This window comes from Metopolophium dirhodum, chromosome 7 (genome assembly GCF_019925205.1).
Source record: "Metopolophium dirhodum isolate CAU chromosome 7, ASM1992520v1, whole genome shotgun sequence".
Taxonomy (NCBI): Eukaryota; Metazoa; Arthropoda; class Insecta; order Hemiptera; family Aphididae; genus Metopolophium; species Metopolophium dirhodum.
The window spans coordinates 30,258,284-30,279,205 of NC_083566.1; the positions used below are offsets into that span (position 1 = coordinate 30,258,284).

Below are 20,922 nucleotides of genomic sequence, written 5' to 3' on the forward strand. Positions count from 1 at the left end.
TGGTAATAGTTCATAAATTTCATTATTTTATAAATTCGATGTAACATTAAATCGTGGAATGTGTTTATTCGTAGCAGCTGATATTCGTAATAATTGTATGATAATAGAAATTCGGTGTAGCAGAAGGTCGTAACTTTTAATGTTCGAAGTAAACACGGCAACCCCATTCCGGCACACGACCCTCTATTTTATTGAAAATATAGCCATGGCCTATCCATTCTTTAATATCTATGGCGATCATACCATGTTGTTTATATCATGCTTAAATCATAACCTTTTGTAACCTAACCTCAAAAAAAGCCTTTTATAGTCTCTCGTATATATCTAAGACCGTGGTATATATTGAACGTGTCCTATCCACGTTCTTATATACCGTGGTCCTATACATTCTTATCTATGAAAATATTGTGGCTTTTGAATAGATAATAAAGAATAACTTTATTATCTATGGGCTTCTGCCTCCCGAGTCCCGGCTCCACATGCATAATTCCCGCCACCGGAATTGAGATTTGAGGCATTAGTGTATTAGTGGCTGTTGGCACGTAAGTTGGACAATATTTTAGTCTTTATTTTAAATTCGGAGGTTTCACGCACGATATAAGATAGTATAGAAGTATATTTAAGTACTATCTTAAATCGTGGTCTCATGCCTTGCCTTTCCGTTATCTATAGAAATCAAAACTTTTTTAATAAACCATAATAATATATTAATATTGTCTTTCGTTAGTCGTCATTCGGCAATGGATTTGTTGAGCAGACAAGGATTGAGGACCGACGGTCGGAGGTCCGGTGAGTTGCGCAGGATACGGTGCAAGATGGGTGTATTCAATCAGCCGGACGGCAGCGCGTATCTGGAACAGGGTAACACAAAAGTTGTCGCGGCCATTTACGGACCACACGAGGTACGAGGGTTTGATTGGTAACAAATATGTTTGTTTATAGTTCTGCACGAGCTATTTAGCGTTCGAATAACGTTTGTAGTCGATACAGACATGCCCAAAATCCAAATGTTTTGAATTTGAAATACTGACATTCATTGTTTTGATAAGGATTTTTATTGAAGATGACCTAGCAATTTATGTTTAGATTCGAACCAATCGGGCTAAAGCACCCAATGACAGTGCGGTGATCAACTGTCAGTATAGTATGGCCACGTTCAGTAGGAGCGAACGAAAGCGTCGACCGAGAGACAACAAATCAGCTGAGCTTACGTTGCATCTCAAACAAGCTATGGCTACTGCAATCAAAACCGATCTTTATCCTAAATCTCAGATTGATATTTTCGTACAGGTAATTGTTAAGAACTTGTTCAGATTAATATCTAAGTATAAATTAAGTTAGGTTAATGTTTGCACTATGCCACCAACAAATACTAAAACTATAATAATGATTTATTAAAAAAACCATTAGGGCTGAATTTGTATGTAAGAATTAGTATACATTAATAAGTGATATAGACATGTTACTATTATAGATGCTCATTGATATTAAGTACAAATTTTTATTTTACATATTTCGCTATTTATTCCATATACTTACATAATAGTGAAAGATCATTTATAATTAAAATAGTAACAATGTTAGTACCTACCTTATTACATTAATTACATTTTTAGATTTATTTTTATAACTTTCATGTGTCTTTACTTTGTTAATTAATAATTTAATTATTGAAAAGCAAAAATTGTTTATGTAGAATTTATTTACCCTTTATAATAATTGTATATTAAATTTGAGTTGGCCTGAAGGTTGCGTTACAAGTGTTAAATTATTAATTCTAATGCATACTAAATACTAATATCCTATGAATTGTGTTTGAGAATTGTCATGTACATCATAGATATTTTATTCATTTTAGGTTTTACAATCAGATGGTGGAAATTATAGTGTATGCGTTAATGCAGCTACATTAGCTCTGATAGATGCTGGAATTGCCATGGAAGAATTTGTGATCTCGTGTACATCAAGTCTAGCTAATGGAGAAACACCACTAGTGGACATTAGTCATCTCGAAGAGACAATGGGTGGACCCAGTCTGACTGTAGCAATATTGCCAATTTCTGGAAAGGTATACACGTTTGTTTTATTAGCAATAATATTATTGGTTTGTTATTGAACATGTTTTATGAATTTAAACTCCAGATTGCTATGTTAGAAACGTCACAAAGAATTCACATCAATCATTTAGAACCTGTATTAACAGAAGCTGTTCGAGGATGTCGCTACATATACGAGAATTTGAATAAAATCATAAAGAAACATTATGAAGAGATAGGTGGTGCTTTAAATTGGGGAACTGAGGAATACAATATTTAACTTAAAAATTCTTGACGTAAAAATAGCATTTAAATACTTGACGTATTGTTATATATTTTTGTATAATTTATATTGCATGTAAACTATGTGTATAATACATTATTAATTGTTTATGACAATAATTATTTTTTTTTCAAAAAATTAAATATTTCTATGCAAAACGTGTTAGGCATTTTTTTTGTTGGCTAAACTTTTATAATATTTGAAAATAAGATAGAACCCTTAATGACCTTTTTTTAGATTCTAAGTGGAGGGATGAATGTATTGATTTTACAATAATGGGTTTTTTTTAATTTTTAATTTTTTTATTCGTGTACACGAGAAGTAGTCGAAATAATGCTTCAATTATCAACTTCAGTATCTTGTTTGATGAGAAAGTGAATCTAGTTGGTGCATTGAAGGGGTCAAAATTAAAAATTCACAAAAGTTTTCAAAAGTGCTGAAAAAAACAAAAAAACAATTAATAAAAACTGGAATTTTTACGCAAAATTAATTTTTTTTTCAAAATCGTAAATTGTGTAATTTATTAATAAATAACCATAGACACTTAAAATTTACACCATTTGTTTATTTTACAAATTCCTATACTTGAAAACATTTTGAAAATATTTTGACTCACTTTGAGCGTTTACACTTTACAGACATTCTCAATTTTCATTTTTTTTAGTTTTTATTATTAATGTCAATTTTTTGTTGGGTCAAAAACCGTGATAATTTAATTCAAGGCTCCTGATATACTGTTATAATAACAGTTAAAAAAATATTAAATATACATAGGCACAATTTTTTCTTATAAGCATTTAAAGTTTGAATTTTGGCGGACTCAAATTTGAAATTTAAAAATGTATAAAATGTTAACTTTTATTGCTTAAGATTGAAAATTTGGAACAAGGTTTCAATTACGTAGGTTATTCTGTTACCAAAAATCTAAAAAATATAAAAACAGTATTTTTATAGTTATCTTATATTCAAATTTGGAAGAAATTACATATTGACCAAAAATAACGATTTTGGTTATTTTTTGTAATTGTGTAATAATATATTAACTCAACTTGCTGTCTATCGTTTTAATACTAATTAATGACTAATAAGTAATAACAATATGTAAATATAATATAAAATATCCTAGACTGACTGCAAACCGCTCCGCTCGATTTGTTTTTCGTATACAATGATATTATAATATCAATGAATTCAAATTTAATACCATCCATTACAGTAATTCAGTGAACCAATTGTAATCTACTGTATAGCAGAGCAACATCCACTTACTCGCTTTTTATTTTTAGATTCTAAGCGGAGAGATGAATGTATTGATTTTACAATGTTTTTTTATTTAATTTTTTATATTTGTTTCTATCATAAGTTAGATCACGAGTTAGATCAGTCATCCCTTTTGGAGTAGTAAAAAATACAAATGCTTCGTCAGCATCTTTTCTGGTAAGAATTTTATATCTAGTTATACTTTATGAGGTAAAAAATAAAATAAAACAGTAGTTTTCAAAAACTAAAAAAAAAATTAAGTAAAATCAGATATTTTACGCAAAAACAGGTTCAGAAAAAAATCGTTTTTGTTAATTGGCTCAACTATAAAAATAATAACCGTAGACACATTAAAGTTTCGCCGAATGTTTATACAAGCATTTTGAATTTACCATACAATTTTCGAAATATTTCGACTCTGAACTTTTTTTAGGCATATGAATTAAATTTAAAAAAAAAATTTTCTAAAAAAATATATAAACACAATTTTTTTATTTGTAGATATTTTAAGTTCAAATTTGGAAGAAATTAGATATTCAAACAAAGAATAACGATTTTAGTTATTATTTTTGTAATTTAAAAATATTATTCATGAAGCACGGATGTTATTAGCTGGCGGACTGTCTTCGCTCAGAATCGTTTTTCGTACACAATGATATTATATCATTGAATTCAAATCTAACACATCCGTTACTTTTCTGGACACACCTCCTGTACAGTAGATCGGTACCTACACACTTGCCCATTTTTTGTTATATACCGTATGATGTGGATAGTGCACTACTCAGCGATTTATCTCGGAAATAATGAATACCCATACCCTATAGTATGACACCCCTCCCCAATGAAAATTCCCGTCTAACTTAGTTGAACTAAGGTCGAAGAAATAAAAATAAAAATATTAGTATGTTTTCACCGGCAGTTTCTAAACTTTTTTGATTCACCGCGCACTTTTTGAACCGAGGTTTTCCAAGGGCACCTACCCTTCCCAAGTCATAGCATGAACAATTATAAGAAATAGAAAAAAATAAATAAAACCAGAAAAAAATGGGCGATATGAACATGCATGCGTACAATATGCATAATATTTATACATTTCTTTTACAAAATCGTAATTGTTTCCATCGCCGCCATCGCCGCGTATCAAATTTATTTTTAGACCGCATAAAACTCTACGGCAGCGCGGCACCCCTGCTGTAAAGACACCGCGAAGCACACACTTTGGGATCGAGAACCGCTGGCTTACACTTTATTGAACATATTTATATTTTATACCTATTACGACACACAAGTACATCATAATATTTTATTTTTAGTTAACCCGCGGCAACTTAGACCATTGGGTGGTTTTTAAACCGTGTGGGAGGGAGGGTACTGTAAGGTGTAAACACGTGCGTGTTGTTTTTGGCAGATTTTCAAGTGGGCGCCCGTATGGGTATCTGCCATGCGGGATGGCGGCACTTGTTCTCCGGACACCGTGACTTGCCCGAAGAAAAATGCCGCCCGCGGCCGAGGTATCGAACCAGCGCCGGTGCGCGTCTCAACCGACGCCTTATTAGTCCGCTGGGCCGCTCCGTCACGCGTACATAATATTATGATATTATAGAACCCAAACAACAGAGATATTATGCTATTTTTGAAATAGGTACTTTAATTTTGTTTAAATAAATAAATCTGAGAAATCCGGGTACGAGATAAGATGAATTTTGATGCGACAGCCGTTCCTTGAAACTTGCAGGTTTCCCGGAAATCGGGAAATCATACTTCAACCGTAGTCCGCAAAGCATATAATTATTATACATTTTATACGGCGCATTGGGTTTGCAATTTAAGGACATATTTTTCAATATATTATGCGGGTACTTATTAGTTATTACTAATAATTAATAAATTATAATCAATGGTAATAACTTATTACCATTGATTATAATCAATGTTATTAGTTATTACTTTTTTTTTTTTTATTATTAGGGCTAAGGCTTCGACTTCTAGGTCGTTAGCCTGTGGTACTGCAGGGGAGGGTACTGTAGATTTGTTTACACGCGTGTTTGTTTTGGCAGAATTTTTAATTTGGGCACCCGTAGGTAGTATCTGTCATGCCCGGGCGGGGGATGGCGGCACTTGTTCTCCGGACACCGTGACTTGCCCGAAGAAAAATGCCGTCCGCGACCGAGGTATCGAACCCGGGTCGGCTGCGCGTCAACCGACGCCTTATTAGTCCGCTCGGCCACTCCGTACAAAACCATAAAAATGTAATTTAGACAAAACTGAATTAGTCTGTATGGCGAGTAAAAAATTGAATGTATCGATTATTAAATATTTATGAACCCAAATTGTAGGTACAATTTTTTAGTCTTTACATTTAAATTGATGATAGTAATGATATAATATATTAGTTCATGGCAATAAGTTTGAGTTTATGTTATATGTGATAATAATAGTAATAATATTAATAGTATTAGTTTATTCTTCATCTTCTGATGTATGTCTTGAGGCAGTCGAGGTTTTAGCCGCCTATTTTGGGTTTTGTTTCCTAGTTGGTAGTGAGGTACAATAAATATATAGACGATTTCTGAATCAAAACTATACATTTAATATTGCGTTCTAATTTGTAATTTGAAGACTTACCTTTTGGGATTTCCAAGAAGTATTTTTATTACGTCTGTTGGTGCCTATTGATCGGAGAGATGAGAAACTTTCGTAGCATATAAATTTGTCACTGGCCACGCTGCTATGGTCAGTAATATTAGTTTAGGTTTATTTTAGGTTCGAGAAATTATAAACCAACTGGTTATCGCGAAACTGCTGCAATTTTAATATGGTACGTTTAAATATTTACGACAATCGCATTTTTGTAATGATTTGACAAATAATTTTAATCGAAAAATATTGTTCCGGATGTTGGTGTTGCAAGATAGTAAGTTGCTGTTCGCAAATAATTATTATGATAACCAACAAAATTCTCATTATCGTGTATCATAATAATATGGAACAATTATGAATTTTTTCGGTTTGATTCAGGGTCGAAGCGAAAACGTGTTTTTTTTTTTAAATTCGAGCTATTTTGTTTACTTGACAAAAAAAAATTACCGTGTGGATTTGATTTGTTCACAAAATTATGATATTCACTTCTACGCGACTATAAGACTGAAACAATAACACTGATATTATATTACATTTTGATGAATTAAAATTTTTTATTTAGTCAACGACAGCGCGTTATGTTGTCGATACTACATGATCGGCAAACAGTTCGTAAATATACCGCGAATTAAGAGTATGAAACATATCTTAGTTCGCGAAACATACTTATCGTAGGTATACACCAGTACACCACGTATTGCTTGATTCTTGAAATATACTTATCGTAGAGGTGGTACACGTATTGCATTTATGTGTGCAAATAAAAACAAATATTTCTGAGATCAGATTTTATTTTATCCCAACAATCGTATACAACATCTGAACGGATATGTTACATTTAAAATATTGAAAAGCTGTAGACTGCAGCAAAAGATAATCGATTGAGTATAACGATATCATCATCTCATTGTATCTTTTGTTCTTTACAGTATTTAGTAAACGGACGCTTTTTAGTAGTGAAATTTAATTTTTTTCTCGTCAGGAAACCGTAATGTTTTGTATACTAAACAACAAGTACCAATTAAAAATTAGGTGTAATAACTTAATACATCAAAAATTAAAAAAAAAAAAAAAAAACAACTAAAACATACTAGTCCGATAAAACGTTTATACACAAAATAGTAATCATAATTATTAATATAATATATATATACTACCTAGGTCGGTACTGTACACGATTCGTAGAGGGCAGGGATAGGGGAGATCCCAATAGGAAATGGTATAAACGCTTATTTAATTATTTCAAAAAAAAAAAAAATATATATATATATATATTAACGGGTCACGATATTTATCCGTTTATAATAAATAAGTAATAATAATTTACATTAACAATAATCCCTCAAACACAGCTCGAATACTCGTATTATGCGTATTATGAATAAAACATTTGATAACAATGTAAAATAATAAAAACGTCTCTGCCCGTGAGCGTATTGTTAAAATTTGAGCATTTGAAAATGTACACGGTTATTATTTTGTTTCGTATTTTTAAGATATTATAATACTGAACGTTTAATGACGGTCAATACCATAAGACCTAAATAATCGAATGTACCCATCGTGTTGGGTACGAAACGCGTGATTTGTTAAATATTATGTATTCGAGGGAAAGTATTCGTAGGTAGGTGTACATATATAATATAATATGGGCAACCGAAAAAGCGTGAACGATATTTTAGTTGGAAAAATCAACCACGACGAGGTTATTCTAGAACGACTCGAATTTGTTTTCAAAAAGTTTTTACAGGATTTAACGGATTACACACGGAAATTAACGGCGTTGTATATTATGCCAGTCGGACGCGTTGTGCCCGCGATGTGTCTAATATAAAATAATTATATTATTATTATTATATTGTTATGGTGACATCGAACTTTTATAATATATTTTCGTACCAAACTCCTATTGTTTTCACGTGTGCAGCAGATTCTTTGTAACTACATCAATTGTTTTTTTTCTCATTAAGTATACCTATATAATATAATTAATAATAATAATAATAATAATAATAATAACAAAACAAATAAACAAAATTAAATGACAAAAAAAAAAAAAATCAACATCCATAATAATATAATATACTCAATAGGTGTATAGTATATACACACATATATACATATATATGTGTGTGTGTGTGTGTGGGTAAATTTGGCATCGTTTAAGACTAGAACGATACGGCGTACGAATCATCGACAATCATGATCATGTAATATTACATGTAGTGGGTATAAAATATTAGGTACCAACAATTATAGTTATTTCAATGTTATCATCGTAGCGGGGGGCGTAACGCGATGACGACAAAACGTTTGCAACAGAATTCGGTCGTCGTCGGGCGCGAAAAGACGGAGTGACACACGATAAATGGCAGACGGACTATTTTTTCGCGCATGACGCATGTCTGTGTCTCTGCAAGCGTTTGGCGCAACACGAGACGTCGTGTACATGTTGTCGGAACAAAAATTACGCTTTCAACGGTGGTGGTGGTGGGGAGGGAGCAGCACCGCGGTTACCGAGGTCCGTAGGTGTACACCGCAGTCGGAATCGGTGGCACAACGGTGGCATTATTGTACCGGCGGTGCCGCGGTGGCCGAAGACGCGATGATCGCACCACCGATGTTAGCGGCGGCTGCGGCGGCGGCGGCTGCGGCCGTGGACGGTTCGATGCCGGTCTCGGAGTCCGGACTGCCGTAGCCGCTCGACCCGTCGTCGACTCGTCCACCTCCACCTCCGCCTCCGCCTCCTCCGCCTCCTCCACCACCTCCCACGACGACCGTCGATTGATGTGCAGAGAGCACCGTAGCACCGGCTGCTGTGGACAGGAACTGGTGGTGCTGTTGCATGTGTTGGTGTTGCTGCACATGATGTTGTTGATGCTGCTGCTGCTGCTGCTGCTGTTGTTGTTGTTGTTGTTGTTGTTGTTGTTGTAGATGTTGTTGCTGCTGACCCGATGCTGGTGATGCTGTTGCGCCGCTGTAACCGATGGCGGCGGTGTCGTACGGTGGTAGTGGTCGCCGTTGCTGCTGCTGTTGCTGTTGCTCGACCGAGGTGGCTCTGCACCGGTCCACCTCGTCGGTCGATCCTACAACGTCTCCTGCTGTTGCTGCTGCTGCGTGGGCGTGTTCGTTTGCCGCTGGCTGCTTAAACGACAAAACAGAAAATCGGAGTTGAAAGGACGTATCAGTGATCGTATTTAGTATTATGCAGTATAATAGACGTATTTAGACATATAGTTATATCAATCGGTTGACTGGAAAACGACGATTATACCTCTTGATCGGAAAATCAAGATGTATCTTACGAAAAATTGTCTATTGATCGACAGGAAACCTCGCCCAACGTGTATTATACTACGTACGCGAGCAAAATGCCGTGAAATTCCCTTTTTTACTGTTCAGTTTTTTTTTTTTTTTTTAAAGAATATTATTAATGATTTTTTCTTGATTAGGTGTGTGTGTGTGTGTAAATTATGAGTATGTCACTATGTCAGAAAGTCTTATGTGAATTTGCGATGGTATAAAATATATCCGAAACTCACGTATATGTATTATAACTCAGGCGTTAGCTAATACTTATAAGTAAACTTTTTGACGACGTCTTCTGAACTGAAATTGAATGGTTTCTCTAGAGGCCACTATATTTTAATACAGTTCAGTAACAAACAATAGAGTCGATCGAAACGACATTATTATTACCTACGCAATAATAATAATATAATATGCTTCCCCAAACGGAATTTTACATGTTTATATTTTTTTTATAAAAATATATTATAAATTTGAAAAATGTTTATCATGAGTCAATGACATTACAGGAAATACTGGTTAAAGAATTTTAATTTTGAACAATACACGCATTTTATCAATAGTATTATTATTTATATACATAAAACCAATCCTAGTATCAGTAAAAAATAATCAATCCTCATTATACCAATACATTTACGTATTAATCTATATTATAATGAATCGATTCACGAGTACCTATATAGCTAGTTAGTGGGAATATTTTAATTATTAATTTTTTAATAACTGAAATTTAAAGTTGGAATTTATATGATTACCTAGGTACTGAATATTTTTTATGCCGTCATTTCATTTTTTTTATTTTAAGTGGCTTTTAGCAATTAAGCAGAATTTTTAATTATTATAAAAAAATAATCATTTTTCATATTTAATACACCATCGAGAACTTAATATAGGAAAGCTAAGAGTATACAATTTCTTATAGCTCTTCTATGATATGCATGCAGTTTTTGAATTTATTCGCCCTACGGAATACTTTAAAAACCTTTGCATTTAAACGTTTTTATGTTGATAAGTAATGTGCACATTCGGGTACATATACGTACGCCATACACACAATAATGGTAAAAAAGTTGTTGTTTTATATGTTATACGATGCATTTTTTATGATATATCCAGAGTCAGAAAGTTCCATTTATATTGCACACGCATAAATGTGCCTGTCAGTTTTGTGAGTACTCTAGCTATCGCAATTATTAATGTAGGATCATAAAATTTTAAATTGAAACACAGTCGTCGTCTAAATACATCGTGTAGTTTTATACTTTTATTATGACGGAGGCGTACGATTATCATTTATATTTCCACCGATACAGGCAATGTACGGGTATACATAAATTATAACGCATGTCAATGATACAAGTTTATACAGAGTGATTCACCAAGCATGCTCAGCTCTATTTTTTTCTTTAGTAATGAATTTATTCAAATTTTGATTTTTGAAAATTTAAGTAAATTAAAGTACCATAATAATTTATGTTCAAATATTAAATAATTCGATTTTTAAGAAGTGCCCTGCGTTACCAACTTTTTATAAATTAGAATCAACCTTTTTTCTTGGAGATTGTTAAGCACAGATGACTTTTGAAAATGTAGTGCATCTATAATTAGAAGTTTTAACGAGTAATAAGTTTTGAGCTATTTCACTTTGTGCACTAAATAAGGGTAATTTAATGTAGGTGGTAGGTCCACGGTAATAATATATATAGGTATGTAATATGGGGCTATGATTATTTCAAAATAATTATAGTAGTTAATATTAATCTATTGCCACTTAATAATTTGTAAAAATTATAGAGATTAAATAATAAACCTAAACCTATTTTTTCTAAAATATTTTTTAAAGACTTTTATCCTTATTGTTATACGTTTTAATAACTTAGAAACTATTTTCCAGAAATTTTGATTTAGATATTTAAACATTAAAAAAAAAAAACACTTGCGTCACAGCTGACAGTAAAAAATTTGGTTCTGGTTGGAAAAAATAAATTTGTATCACCATATGACACCCATTGAATGGTATTAAAAAAATATCGTATTTGAAAATATTTAAAATTGAGGTATACCTTAAAATTTCAAAAAATCAGAATTCGGAGAAATTCGATAGGTAGGAAAAAATGGGGGTGAGCAATGAGCATGTTTGGTGAAGAATCTTGTAGAGTGTAGAATATAGATGATGCCGTATATAATATAATCGTGGTTCGTTGGTGAAAACTGTTGCGGAACGAAATTTCTCTACTGGGACGTGCTCTCTAGTCGACTTCACACAAAAACACGTTGTCGAACTTAATAAGTAAATAAAGGTAACTATTACCTACTTCCTATTTACCTAGCTCTGACACAGTGACACCTAATCTGTATAGTGACACCACATCACAAATCAAACTGTTATGTATACAGACAAATTATCTTACGAGTCAGTGGGTGTATGTGTGTGTGTAAAAGCAAAGTTTAAAATTAACGGATTTGAACGATCTAGCGTACGACGATACTTTTTCGCGTACAAAATATAAAATTTATAATTTTGACTGGGACGGCATAGAGTGGTTTTTGCGGAGATCCCGTGATTGCTAAATGCATAGAAAGAATTATAGGCCAGGTAGGTACATAGACCATAATAGTATAAACATAATATTATAGAACCTATATAATATAATGCAATGCTGTGTTAACAAATTTGGCATACCGATGGAAAAATTGTATGGTGTATTATATTATACTTGCAACAAAACGATCAAGAAGGCAACGATAACATATTTGTTTATAGCGCTATTGTGCCTAAAATCTGAAATGACTAATATTTTAGTTAAATATCCACTAATTATTAAAAAAATAAAATAAGATAAATATTATTTGAAGATATGAATTATTTTTACAAACCATCGGAAAGTAGCATAAAAAGCACGAAGTGGACTCTTGTGAACCACCCCCCTCTCCCCCCCCCCCCCCAAACACAGCACTGGATTTACTCGTATAGGTAGTCGTATATATTTGGCCTTTGGTAAGCAAGTCAGCGTTTTAAGTGCTGGGTTGTGTGTGTGTGTGTGTGTGTGTTGTGTTACGGTGTGGTGCGAGTATAGGGCTGCCCCATCGGATGTCCTACCTGTAATCTACTGACTTGCCTTCTTATGTGCGCCAGACTGGACGAGTTGTACGTGGCCATGTTGGCGAACACCAGCCGTTCCTCGTAGTCGTATTCGCACAGGATCTTGTTCTCGCACAGGTAGAAACGATCGCCCACGCAAAACCTGCAGACACACGACCACGCGAACGTTTTCAATACAATATATATTATTAAGTGTAACTAATGTGCAAAACGTTTCGTATCGTCTCGACACGCCCGGTATACGAGCGGGCAGACGCGATACGACCGCGAGTGTCATAATGTATATCATAATAACGCCGCATCGTACGACACATGTATACATAATATAGCTTATATTTTAAATCGTGTATAGTATACGCGATAATAATATTGTATATTATAGTATATTATACATTATACACAACGCGTACCTACCTATATATATGTATGTTTATAATTTATTATTGTTACGTTTTTTTTGTTTTTTTTTACCTATGATTACACTGTTGACACGCGAAACACTCTAAGTGGTAGACGTTGTTTTTGGCCCTCATCACCATCTCGAACGCCGGTATTACCTTGTTGCACGCCGCGCAATTGCCGGTCGCTCCGAATAACCTGAAAATTACATTAGCCTTACATGAATATTATAATATCGTGTCGTCGATTAAGTGCGACGGCGGTGGGTTTTGTCCGTGTAAAATAAAACGCACACACTCTTGTACTCTTTATACCTACGCGAGCGCGTGTGCGTGTCCGTTACTCAAAACCCCGGTGTGGCTGGTCCGGGGGTGAGTGCGAGAAAACGGGATATATAAATTTAGGATAAAAATCTGTTCGAATAATATAGCTGGGTACCTAATAATAATTATATAATATCGGCTGTATTATAATATAAACCGTTCGTTTTTCTCGGCGTCCATACTCTATTATATTATGCGTAGAGGTACCTGGTACATTACAAGTTATAACACTGATAAACCGATTTAATGGATTTTTGACGTTTAATTATTAGACGCGAGCGTAATGTGTGTCGTGTGTGTGTGTGTGTGTACACTGTACAGGTACACCTTCTTTCTGGCTCGGCGCAGAATATCATAATAACAGTATAATATATAATATATAGTATATACTACAATATAATACGTATTATACATCTATACTATACGTATATATTATTGTATAGGTGTATAGCCGTATGGGATACACTTTGCACAACAGATGTTCGCGTTATAATACATTATACTGCAGGACGCCGAAACGAGATGCGTTTTTGATACACACGACTGGGACCGACCGCGTGCGTCGACGCCTCCGGCGAGTATTATCTCGTTATAATCTCTATACGCAGATAATAAGATAATATAATATGTACAAATGTATAATGTTCATATTATTATAACATGTATAATATGTGTATACCGATATTATAATACCAGTATTGTGTTATTGCGTCGTCGTCGTCGTCACTGTAGTTGTTGTATGGGTACACAACAACTATAGTGTACTACTTTAAAACAAAAATGTTCAACCGAGTCGAAACGTCCGGAAATTAGGTTTAGAATTTTTACCGATTTCTATTCACACCGAGCAAAATGTGTCCGGTCGTATCGGCGTTATAAGTTATAACACATATTAACAAATTTCAAAAAAAAGCCTATTTCCGAACAGGTTCGAGAATAGGAAAACCATTCAACAGCTTCTAAAGCTATACCTACTATAAGTTATAATACACAGCGTAAGTGATATCGGAAACGAAGAAAATGTAAAAAGTAATCAATAACCAAATTTTTACGATCGCATTATTTATTTCCAAACAAAAAAAAAAAAAACAGAAATTTCAATATTAAAACAAAAAACTAGAACAATACATATTACACGTATTTGCTCATTATTATGTACGTTCGACAATAGAAAATTCTAATTTGTAATTATATGCATGTATACGGGCGCATAAATAAATAAAAATATAGATAATTTCAACGATTGTTCGCGTTTCCTGTTGACTGTTATATATGTTGATAAAAATGATAATATTTCATCGTATTAACATTTGATTATCAAACGATAAATAAAAATTATACGATGAATATCATACTATAATATTATGAATGGTGGAAAAATGAATCAATCTCTGGCCGAAAGGTCTTATTATTACATTTTTGTCGTGAGGGACGGTCACGTGATATTCGTTCGTCAAATTAATTCGGTCGTCCAAACGCGACGACGACGACGACACATTGTCCGTGTCCATTCATTAGAGAGAAGTTTGCCAAATGACGAAGTCTCGTCCACACGCCGAGGGGTGCGTGTCTGGCATCTGTGTGTGTGGGTACAGTTAAAGGGGTGGTAGTATATGTATGTATATAATAATAGTAAAACAGTCGGCCTGCTCCATTTCTAAATATATATGTATATATATAATATATATATATATATATTAACTTGGCTGGATAATATGTGCAGTGTGCTTATATATACGTGCAGATTGTGTTTTCCGTCAGCGGCAGAGAGTTGACTTTTGTGCCGGGCCAAGCAGCGGCGTTTTGGCCGACATACGGTTTTAATTAAATTCAACAGCCGCCGACGGGCTATGGAGAGAGAGACAGTGAGTGAGCGAGTGTGTGAGAGAGAAAATCCCCCCTCTCCCCCACCATCGTAAAATCCACTCTCTGCGATCACTTTCATAAACGGATTTAATTGAATCCGGAATAGGTGTCTCTCCACCCACGCACTCGGCGCCCATTCGACGCGATCCTCTAGACTTATTTTTATTTTATTTCCATTGCTGATAATTCGGCATTCGCGCTAATTAAACCCTTTCCCTTCACCAGCGTCACCGTCTCCTCGTCCTCCTATTTCACCATTTACCCTCCCCGCCGCACGTATATATATAGCAGAACAACGACACAACAATACGACTACGTTGCACCGTAAAGCTTTTATAGTATATATACATATATAGTAAGTATATAATAATATACCTATGTCCGTTTGTATAATAATGTATACATCGTGGACAGGGACAAGAAATTACTTTTTTTTTATTTACAGTCGTTTACGGAAATACCCGATTAATCAGCCATGAAAGTAATTCACAACAATTAACTCGAAGCAACGTTTTGCGCACAGCGACCAAACACCGAAAGGAAATATTATCAGAAATAAGAAAACAATTTTGAGTTGGAAAACCTGCAGTGGGGATCACGCATTGAGATCGAACGCGTGCGATTTCTTTCAATTTTATAACGCCAGAATTCGGACGACCATACAGTATTATTATATATAGCTGTACGCCAGCAAGAGTCACACGTCTATTTAAATTTCACAACCGATCCGATCAATAAATCACTGCGTTTCTTTACCTGAGGTAGTCCCTTTTGCAGAGTATCAGGTTGGCTTTGGTGTACAACGTGGATCCGACTTCACCCAGCCGACAGTCGCAGCAGCCGCATTTGAGACAGTCCTCGTGCCAGAACAGGTCCAAAGCCTTGAGCAGGAACCGTTCGGTTATGCGTTTGCCGCAGTTGGCGCACTCCCTGGCTATCATCGCCGTGCTGCCGTTCAGACCAGTTAACGTGGTCGCGGTCACTGTACCGCCGTTGGTCACCACGCCGCCGTTTGTTTGTTGATGTTCTATAAAGGACAACGAGAAATTTAGTATTAAAACAATACTTTAAAAAATACGGCGTAAGAGTTATTAAACACAAACAATAATACCAACCACGTGAATATCATTATAGGTACATCATAATATTATATAAAGTTAATAAATACGTTTATATATAGAATCAAATCAACTCGCGGAATACCAAAAAATACGTCGAATTGTACTTGCGTAGATAGTAAAATAATTTTAAGAGGGGTATAGTTGTTTTAATTAATAAACTATTGAAAGATAATTATCAGGAGAATTATTGGGGTAGACTAAGTCTGTTTGGCGAACCTTGTAAAAACTAATTATGTATGTAGTAGAAAGTGTACATCGCATTACTGTTGTTGATGATGGTTTTTACTAATTAAACTTATTCAATTTACTCACTCAATAATATTATAATGTACGGGCCTAAGAATTTATTATATACATTAATGGATTTAATCGCCACGTGTAGTTTATGTTTTCGAAAATATGTTAATTCGATTAAAGTGTTGCGTGAAGTTTTTATAGTTAAATAATAATATTTGTCAATAATTTTTATTTTTTATTAATATAATTTAATAACCGTAAATTACAAAGCATAATAAATTGTATAATGGACAATGGCAAAGCAAAACAAAAAAAAAAAGGAAAAAATAAACAATTACAATTTAAAAATTTTTTTGCAGTGATGTTGTTGTAACTAATGAAGAGGAAAAAACGACGGTATATGTACTACATACGCGGCTGTAATATCAAAGTAGCGTATAGTAACATTGTTTGAAATTTGCCGAACAAAATATTGCAAATTAAAGTACACAATGTAGAGGTTTCGTCTGGGCTCTTTAATTACGTGCCGGCTAATTTTTATTTTTTAATAAAAATTAATACCATGAACTGCGCTTGTAAAACAGCGGCTCACCCGCCGCCACCTTCTCTTACACGCTGCACGCCATTACATTATGCATCATCCGTCTTTTCAAACTTAATTTTAAACTTCTCATAAACGATGCTCTAAACTTATTTCATTTAAATTTCATTTAATTTGTATAGATATATATATACCATACGATTCCCGCGCCCGACGAACATCATCCTCCAGACTTTAATGAATTTTACTCGCCACTTCCCTCCACCCATTCGACCGTCCATCAATTTAATCCCAAAATCGACTTAATGAAAGTTCCGCTTTCTTCACTACTACTACATCCTGCGAGACACGACAATACTTAAAGCTGTTTTACAATGGACTTTTCCCTACATTTTCTCCCCCCCCCCAATACTCGCCGACTATACATATATATATATATATATATAACTATATAATGTACGGGACGGTTTCATCGATTACAGAAAAAAAATTCAAATTACCGGTAAATTATTAGTGCATTTACTTACAACCGCAGTCGTTTTATGTGTGCGGGGTAATTTTAGATCCGATCAACGTGGTAATATTATTCAAGTATAATCGACGTCGATTCGAGTAGCGTATATATATACAATATACTTATTATACATTATTATAATACTAACAAAAGTTATTGTATTACATATCGACAATATTCATTACACATTTTTAACATCAACGCGTATAACATATTAACATAAACGTTATCCACACAATAATATTATAGACGTATAGTAATAATACATTACGTGTAATGACTATATAATTTGCAATACGATTATCATTACAAGTACATGGAGTAATAGCACTTAAGTACGTAACAAGTAAAAAAAAACACGACAAATAATTATTTTTGGTTAAATAAATGTTTGATAACTTATAAAAATAATATTATTATATCTATACGTTCATGTTTGAGTATAATATTATGTATCCGGTATACAGTTAAGTATAAGAAAATGATTTATAATACACTTGAATAATACAATAACAATAAAAGAAAAAAATGCCATGCGCTTTTGAATAATGTGACGCGTTTCATCCGTGTATTAGGTTATTCGACGATTGTCATAAAGCATAATAAAAAAGCATACAAAATGCATCCAAACGGCGAGAAGAATGTACGACCACTTAAGTGAGTGGGTCTCTCTCGCAGAAAAGCAAAGAGTGTAAGCTGAATCGGTAAAAAAATTGAATTAAATAAAACGAAAAAACTTTGATCAATCGATAAGACGTCTCTAAAAGCATTTTAAAACGTAAAAAAATAAATTATTTTATTTATTTATTCTAAAATATTACAAGGTCTTTTCGTATTATGAGCGTGTGGCATTTTGATGTCGGCAACATAATAATCCACTTACCGCGGCGAATTCTGCCAATAATAAAATCCTGCAGCTGGCCAAGGAACGCGTATATACCTGTATGGCTGTATGCCTGTATATATAGTTAATGCAATCGCTTTTTATTGCGCTTTGATCGAGATATCTCTTTCAAAATAAGTCTCGAGCGATTTTTTCTCCCCTTTCTTCGTTTAAAATAAATAAATAAAAAAAGAATATAATTATGTTAAAAAGAAAAAGGATTTCTGTCCTGCCCGAAATAGTGGCTTTCCATTAAGCTTCCGAGGGGTTTTATACTGCCCTTAGGAGCCGGACAATCCGGGTACGAAATGGATTCCGTAGTCGCGTCGCTCCCGCAAGCAGCAAACGAATGTCACGACGTGGACGTAATTAATCTTAGTTTTTAACTAATTACCTTTCTTTATTTCTTTTTTTCACCCCTCACTTATCTCTCGGGGTTGGGATTTGAAGGGGTAAAACGTGGAAAAACATTTTCTAAACCGTATTATTCTTTGTCGGTTTTTTTTTTTTTAATAATCCAAAAGAGCTCGCGGAGAGAAGGAAATTATATACTTTAATTATTTCTCTTTTTTTCTCTCCCACCGTCACTGCTACCGCCGATTTAATTAGTACGGTTAAAAAGAAAGGTTAACAGAAAAATAAAATGAAGCCCCTGCACACCCACTTCTCGCTGCAACCACCGCCGCCGCCACCCCTACCATCACCGCCACCACCAGCAGCCGGTGAACATGCGAGGTATAAAGAGTAACAGGGGACGTGTAGATGTGGAGGGGAAGAGACTAAAGCGGTTTTAATGATTTTTTTTCGCTCGGAAATTGTTAAAATTAAAATTAATTTTGTACAAAAAGAGAACGTATACAATAATAAAACGCGCTTAGAACTTTTTTCATTTCACCATCACCGGGCGCGTCGAGACACCTCTCTCCGACGTTTTGATGTGGCATCTGTGATATGGTAAAGTTTTAAAATTAAACAAACATTTTACGAACACGTCGTATATCATTTTTTTGTTACTTGTCCCTTTCTATCCTTCCTTATACATATATATTTAACGTGGTTATTTGTGTTTTTCTGATTCTGGTACGTTAAAAAACTATGCGGTCGTCAAATTTTTTCATCTCCGACGGTAATTATTATGAAATTACGACGGAAATGATTTAATTTTCATCATACCCTAATCGTGTCAAATAATTATTTTATAAATGTACTGCACAATACCTATTTGTTAGTAATACTTTGAACTGCAAAGTTCGATTAAAGTAACAGAATATAACTAACCAAATAAACCTTATACTCGCGTTACGCGTATACAATACCTTTACACTTCAAAGGTATATTGAAAGATAAATAATTAATGTTTAGGTAACGGAATAAACTTAATTTTAAGACACTTTTAATTTATGTGTATAAAACAAAAACAATTTAATCAATCCGTTATATTAACGAGAACGACGCGAAGAGGGAAAATAATATCACATTTATTTTTTATACTCGAATAAGCTTAAAAGTTTTAATTAAGCACACCGGATTTAAATAAACCATATAATATACATACGTTTTAATAAACATTTAAATTATGCAAATACAACAAAATAATTTTCCATGCACAGATATTTTAAACGTAACGAGATTTTACGAAATATAAATACATTTTTTAAACGGTCATAAAAATTAGAAAGCGTCAGAAAAGTTTAAAATATCTATTTACAAATATACAAGACGGCAAGATGCATTATACATATTACATAAAAATATATACTTTTCTATGATATTTTTAGGACGACGAGGAAAACAACTTTGGTGATTGCTGTTGTTGATTCAAATTTTCAAAATATATAATACATTTATTTCATATTTATAAAAACTACTACTGGATAAGTACTAATGGACCATTGTATAAAAGCATTATAATTGCTGCATATTATATGACCCGCAGTTCTCTTTACAAGACTGCGATAATAATAATAAAAAATGTATTAATATAATATTCTGATTTTAATCCGTTAATGCACAAATCAAATAATCGACTGTATGAGTTTTTTTTTTCTGTTCACACTGTGACGATTCCAATAATTTTAATGCGTTTTTTATGCTAATCGAAAAGTTTTGGACGTGAAAAAAAAATTCACCGGAAAAAGGTTTCAACTCTGTTATTTATATTTTATTTACCACTATTTTTTTTTTGGTTCAGTAGGATAATGGAGAGTGTTTTATATTTGTTTTTCCTGCGTAAACGAAGACGGACAAGTCCCAATAGACAGGATAGCCAGAATATACATATATACAATAGGTATACATATAATATATATTATATGTATATATATTTACATCAGAAGTAAAAACAAAACAAAACAAAAAATAAAAGCTCCCAACTAAATTATAATAGCAATGCTAAAAAGGT

The 20,922-nt window shown here is 33.6% G+C and overlaps 2 protein-coding genes across 5 annotated transcripts in view; one reads left to right on the top strand and one right to left on the bottom strand.

Annotated features, from left to right (window-relative positions):
- Positions 1-315: 315 nt before the first annotated feature.
- Positions 316-2,488, top strand: LOC132948955 (exosome complex component RRP41). Its single transcript, XM_061019675.1, has 5 exons — positions 316-542; positions 728-902; positions 1,087-1,290; positions 1,859-2,068; positions 2,143-2,488. Exons 2-5 carry the CDS (start codon positions 741-743, stop codon positions 2,314-2,316), a joined length of 750 nt encoding a protein of 249 aa, XP_060875658.1. The 5' UTR covers positions 316-542; positions 728-740; the 3' UTR covers positions 2,317-2,488.
- Positions 2,489-6,995: 4,507 nt separating this feature from the next.
- The window catches only part of LOC132948409 (LIM/homeobox protein Lhx2-like), a 102,115-nt gene continuing 88,188 nt past the window's right edge, over positions 6,996-20,922 (bottom strand). For 2 of the 4 annotated variants that reach the window (XM_061018848.1, XM_061018847.1), the window contains 4 exons: positions 15,982-16,252; positions 13,109-13,234; positions 12,635-12,779; positions 6,996-9,366 (listed from right to left, as the gene is read on the bottom strand). In XM_061018848.1, coding sequence (XP_060874831.1) covers positions 8,791-9,366; positions 12,635-12,779; positions 13,109-13,234; positions 15,982-16,252 — 1,118 coding nt within the window. In that variant the 3' untranslated portion in view covers positions 6,996-8,790. The remainder of the gene's footprint in view (positions 9,367-12,634; positions 12,780-13,108; positions 13,235-15,981; positions 16,253-20,922) is intronic. The other 2 variants (XM_061018850.1, XM_061018849.1) reach the window with 2 other exon arrangements.

What these genes read in the sequence shown, in the direction of transcription:
- LOC132948955 (XM_061019675.1), top strand. Translation starts at nt 741, where the DNA reads ATGGATTTGTTGAGCAGACAAGGATTGAGGACCGACGGTCGGAGGTCC. An exon ending in CCATTTACGGACCACACGAG is followed by an intron (nt 903 to 1,086) that starts GTACGAGGGTTT and finishes ATTTATGTTTAG; the next exon opens with ATTCGAACCAATCGGGCTAA. An exon ending in TATTGCCAATTTCTGGAAAG is followed by an intron (nt 2,069 to 2,142) that starts GTATACACGTTT and finishes TTTAAACTCCAG; the next exon opens with ATTGCTATGTTAGAAACGTC.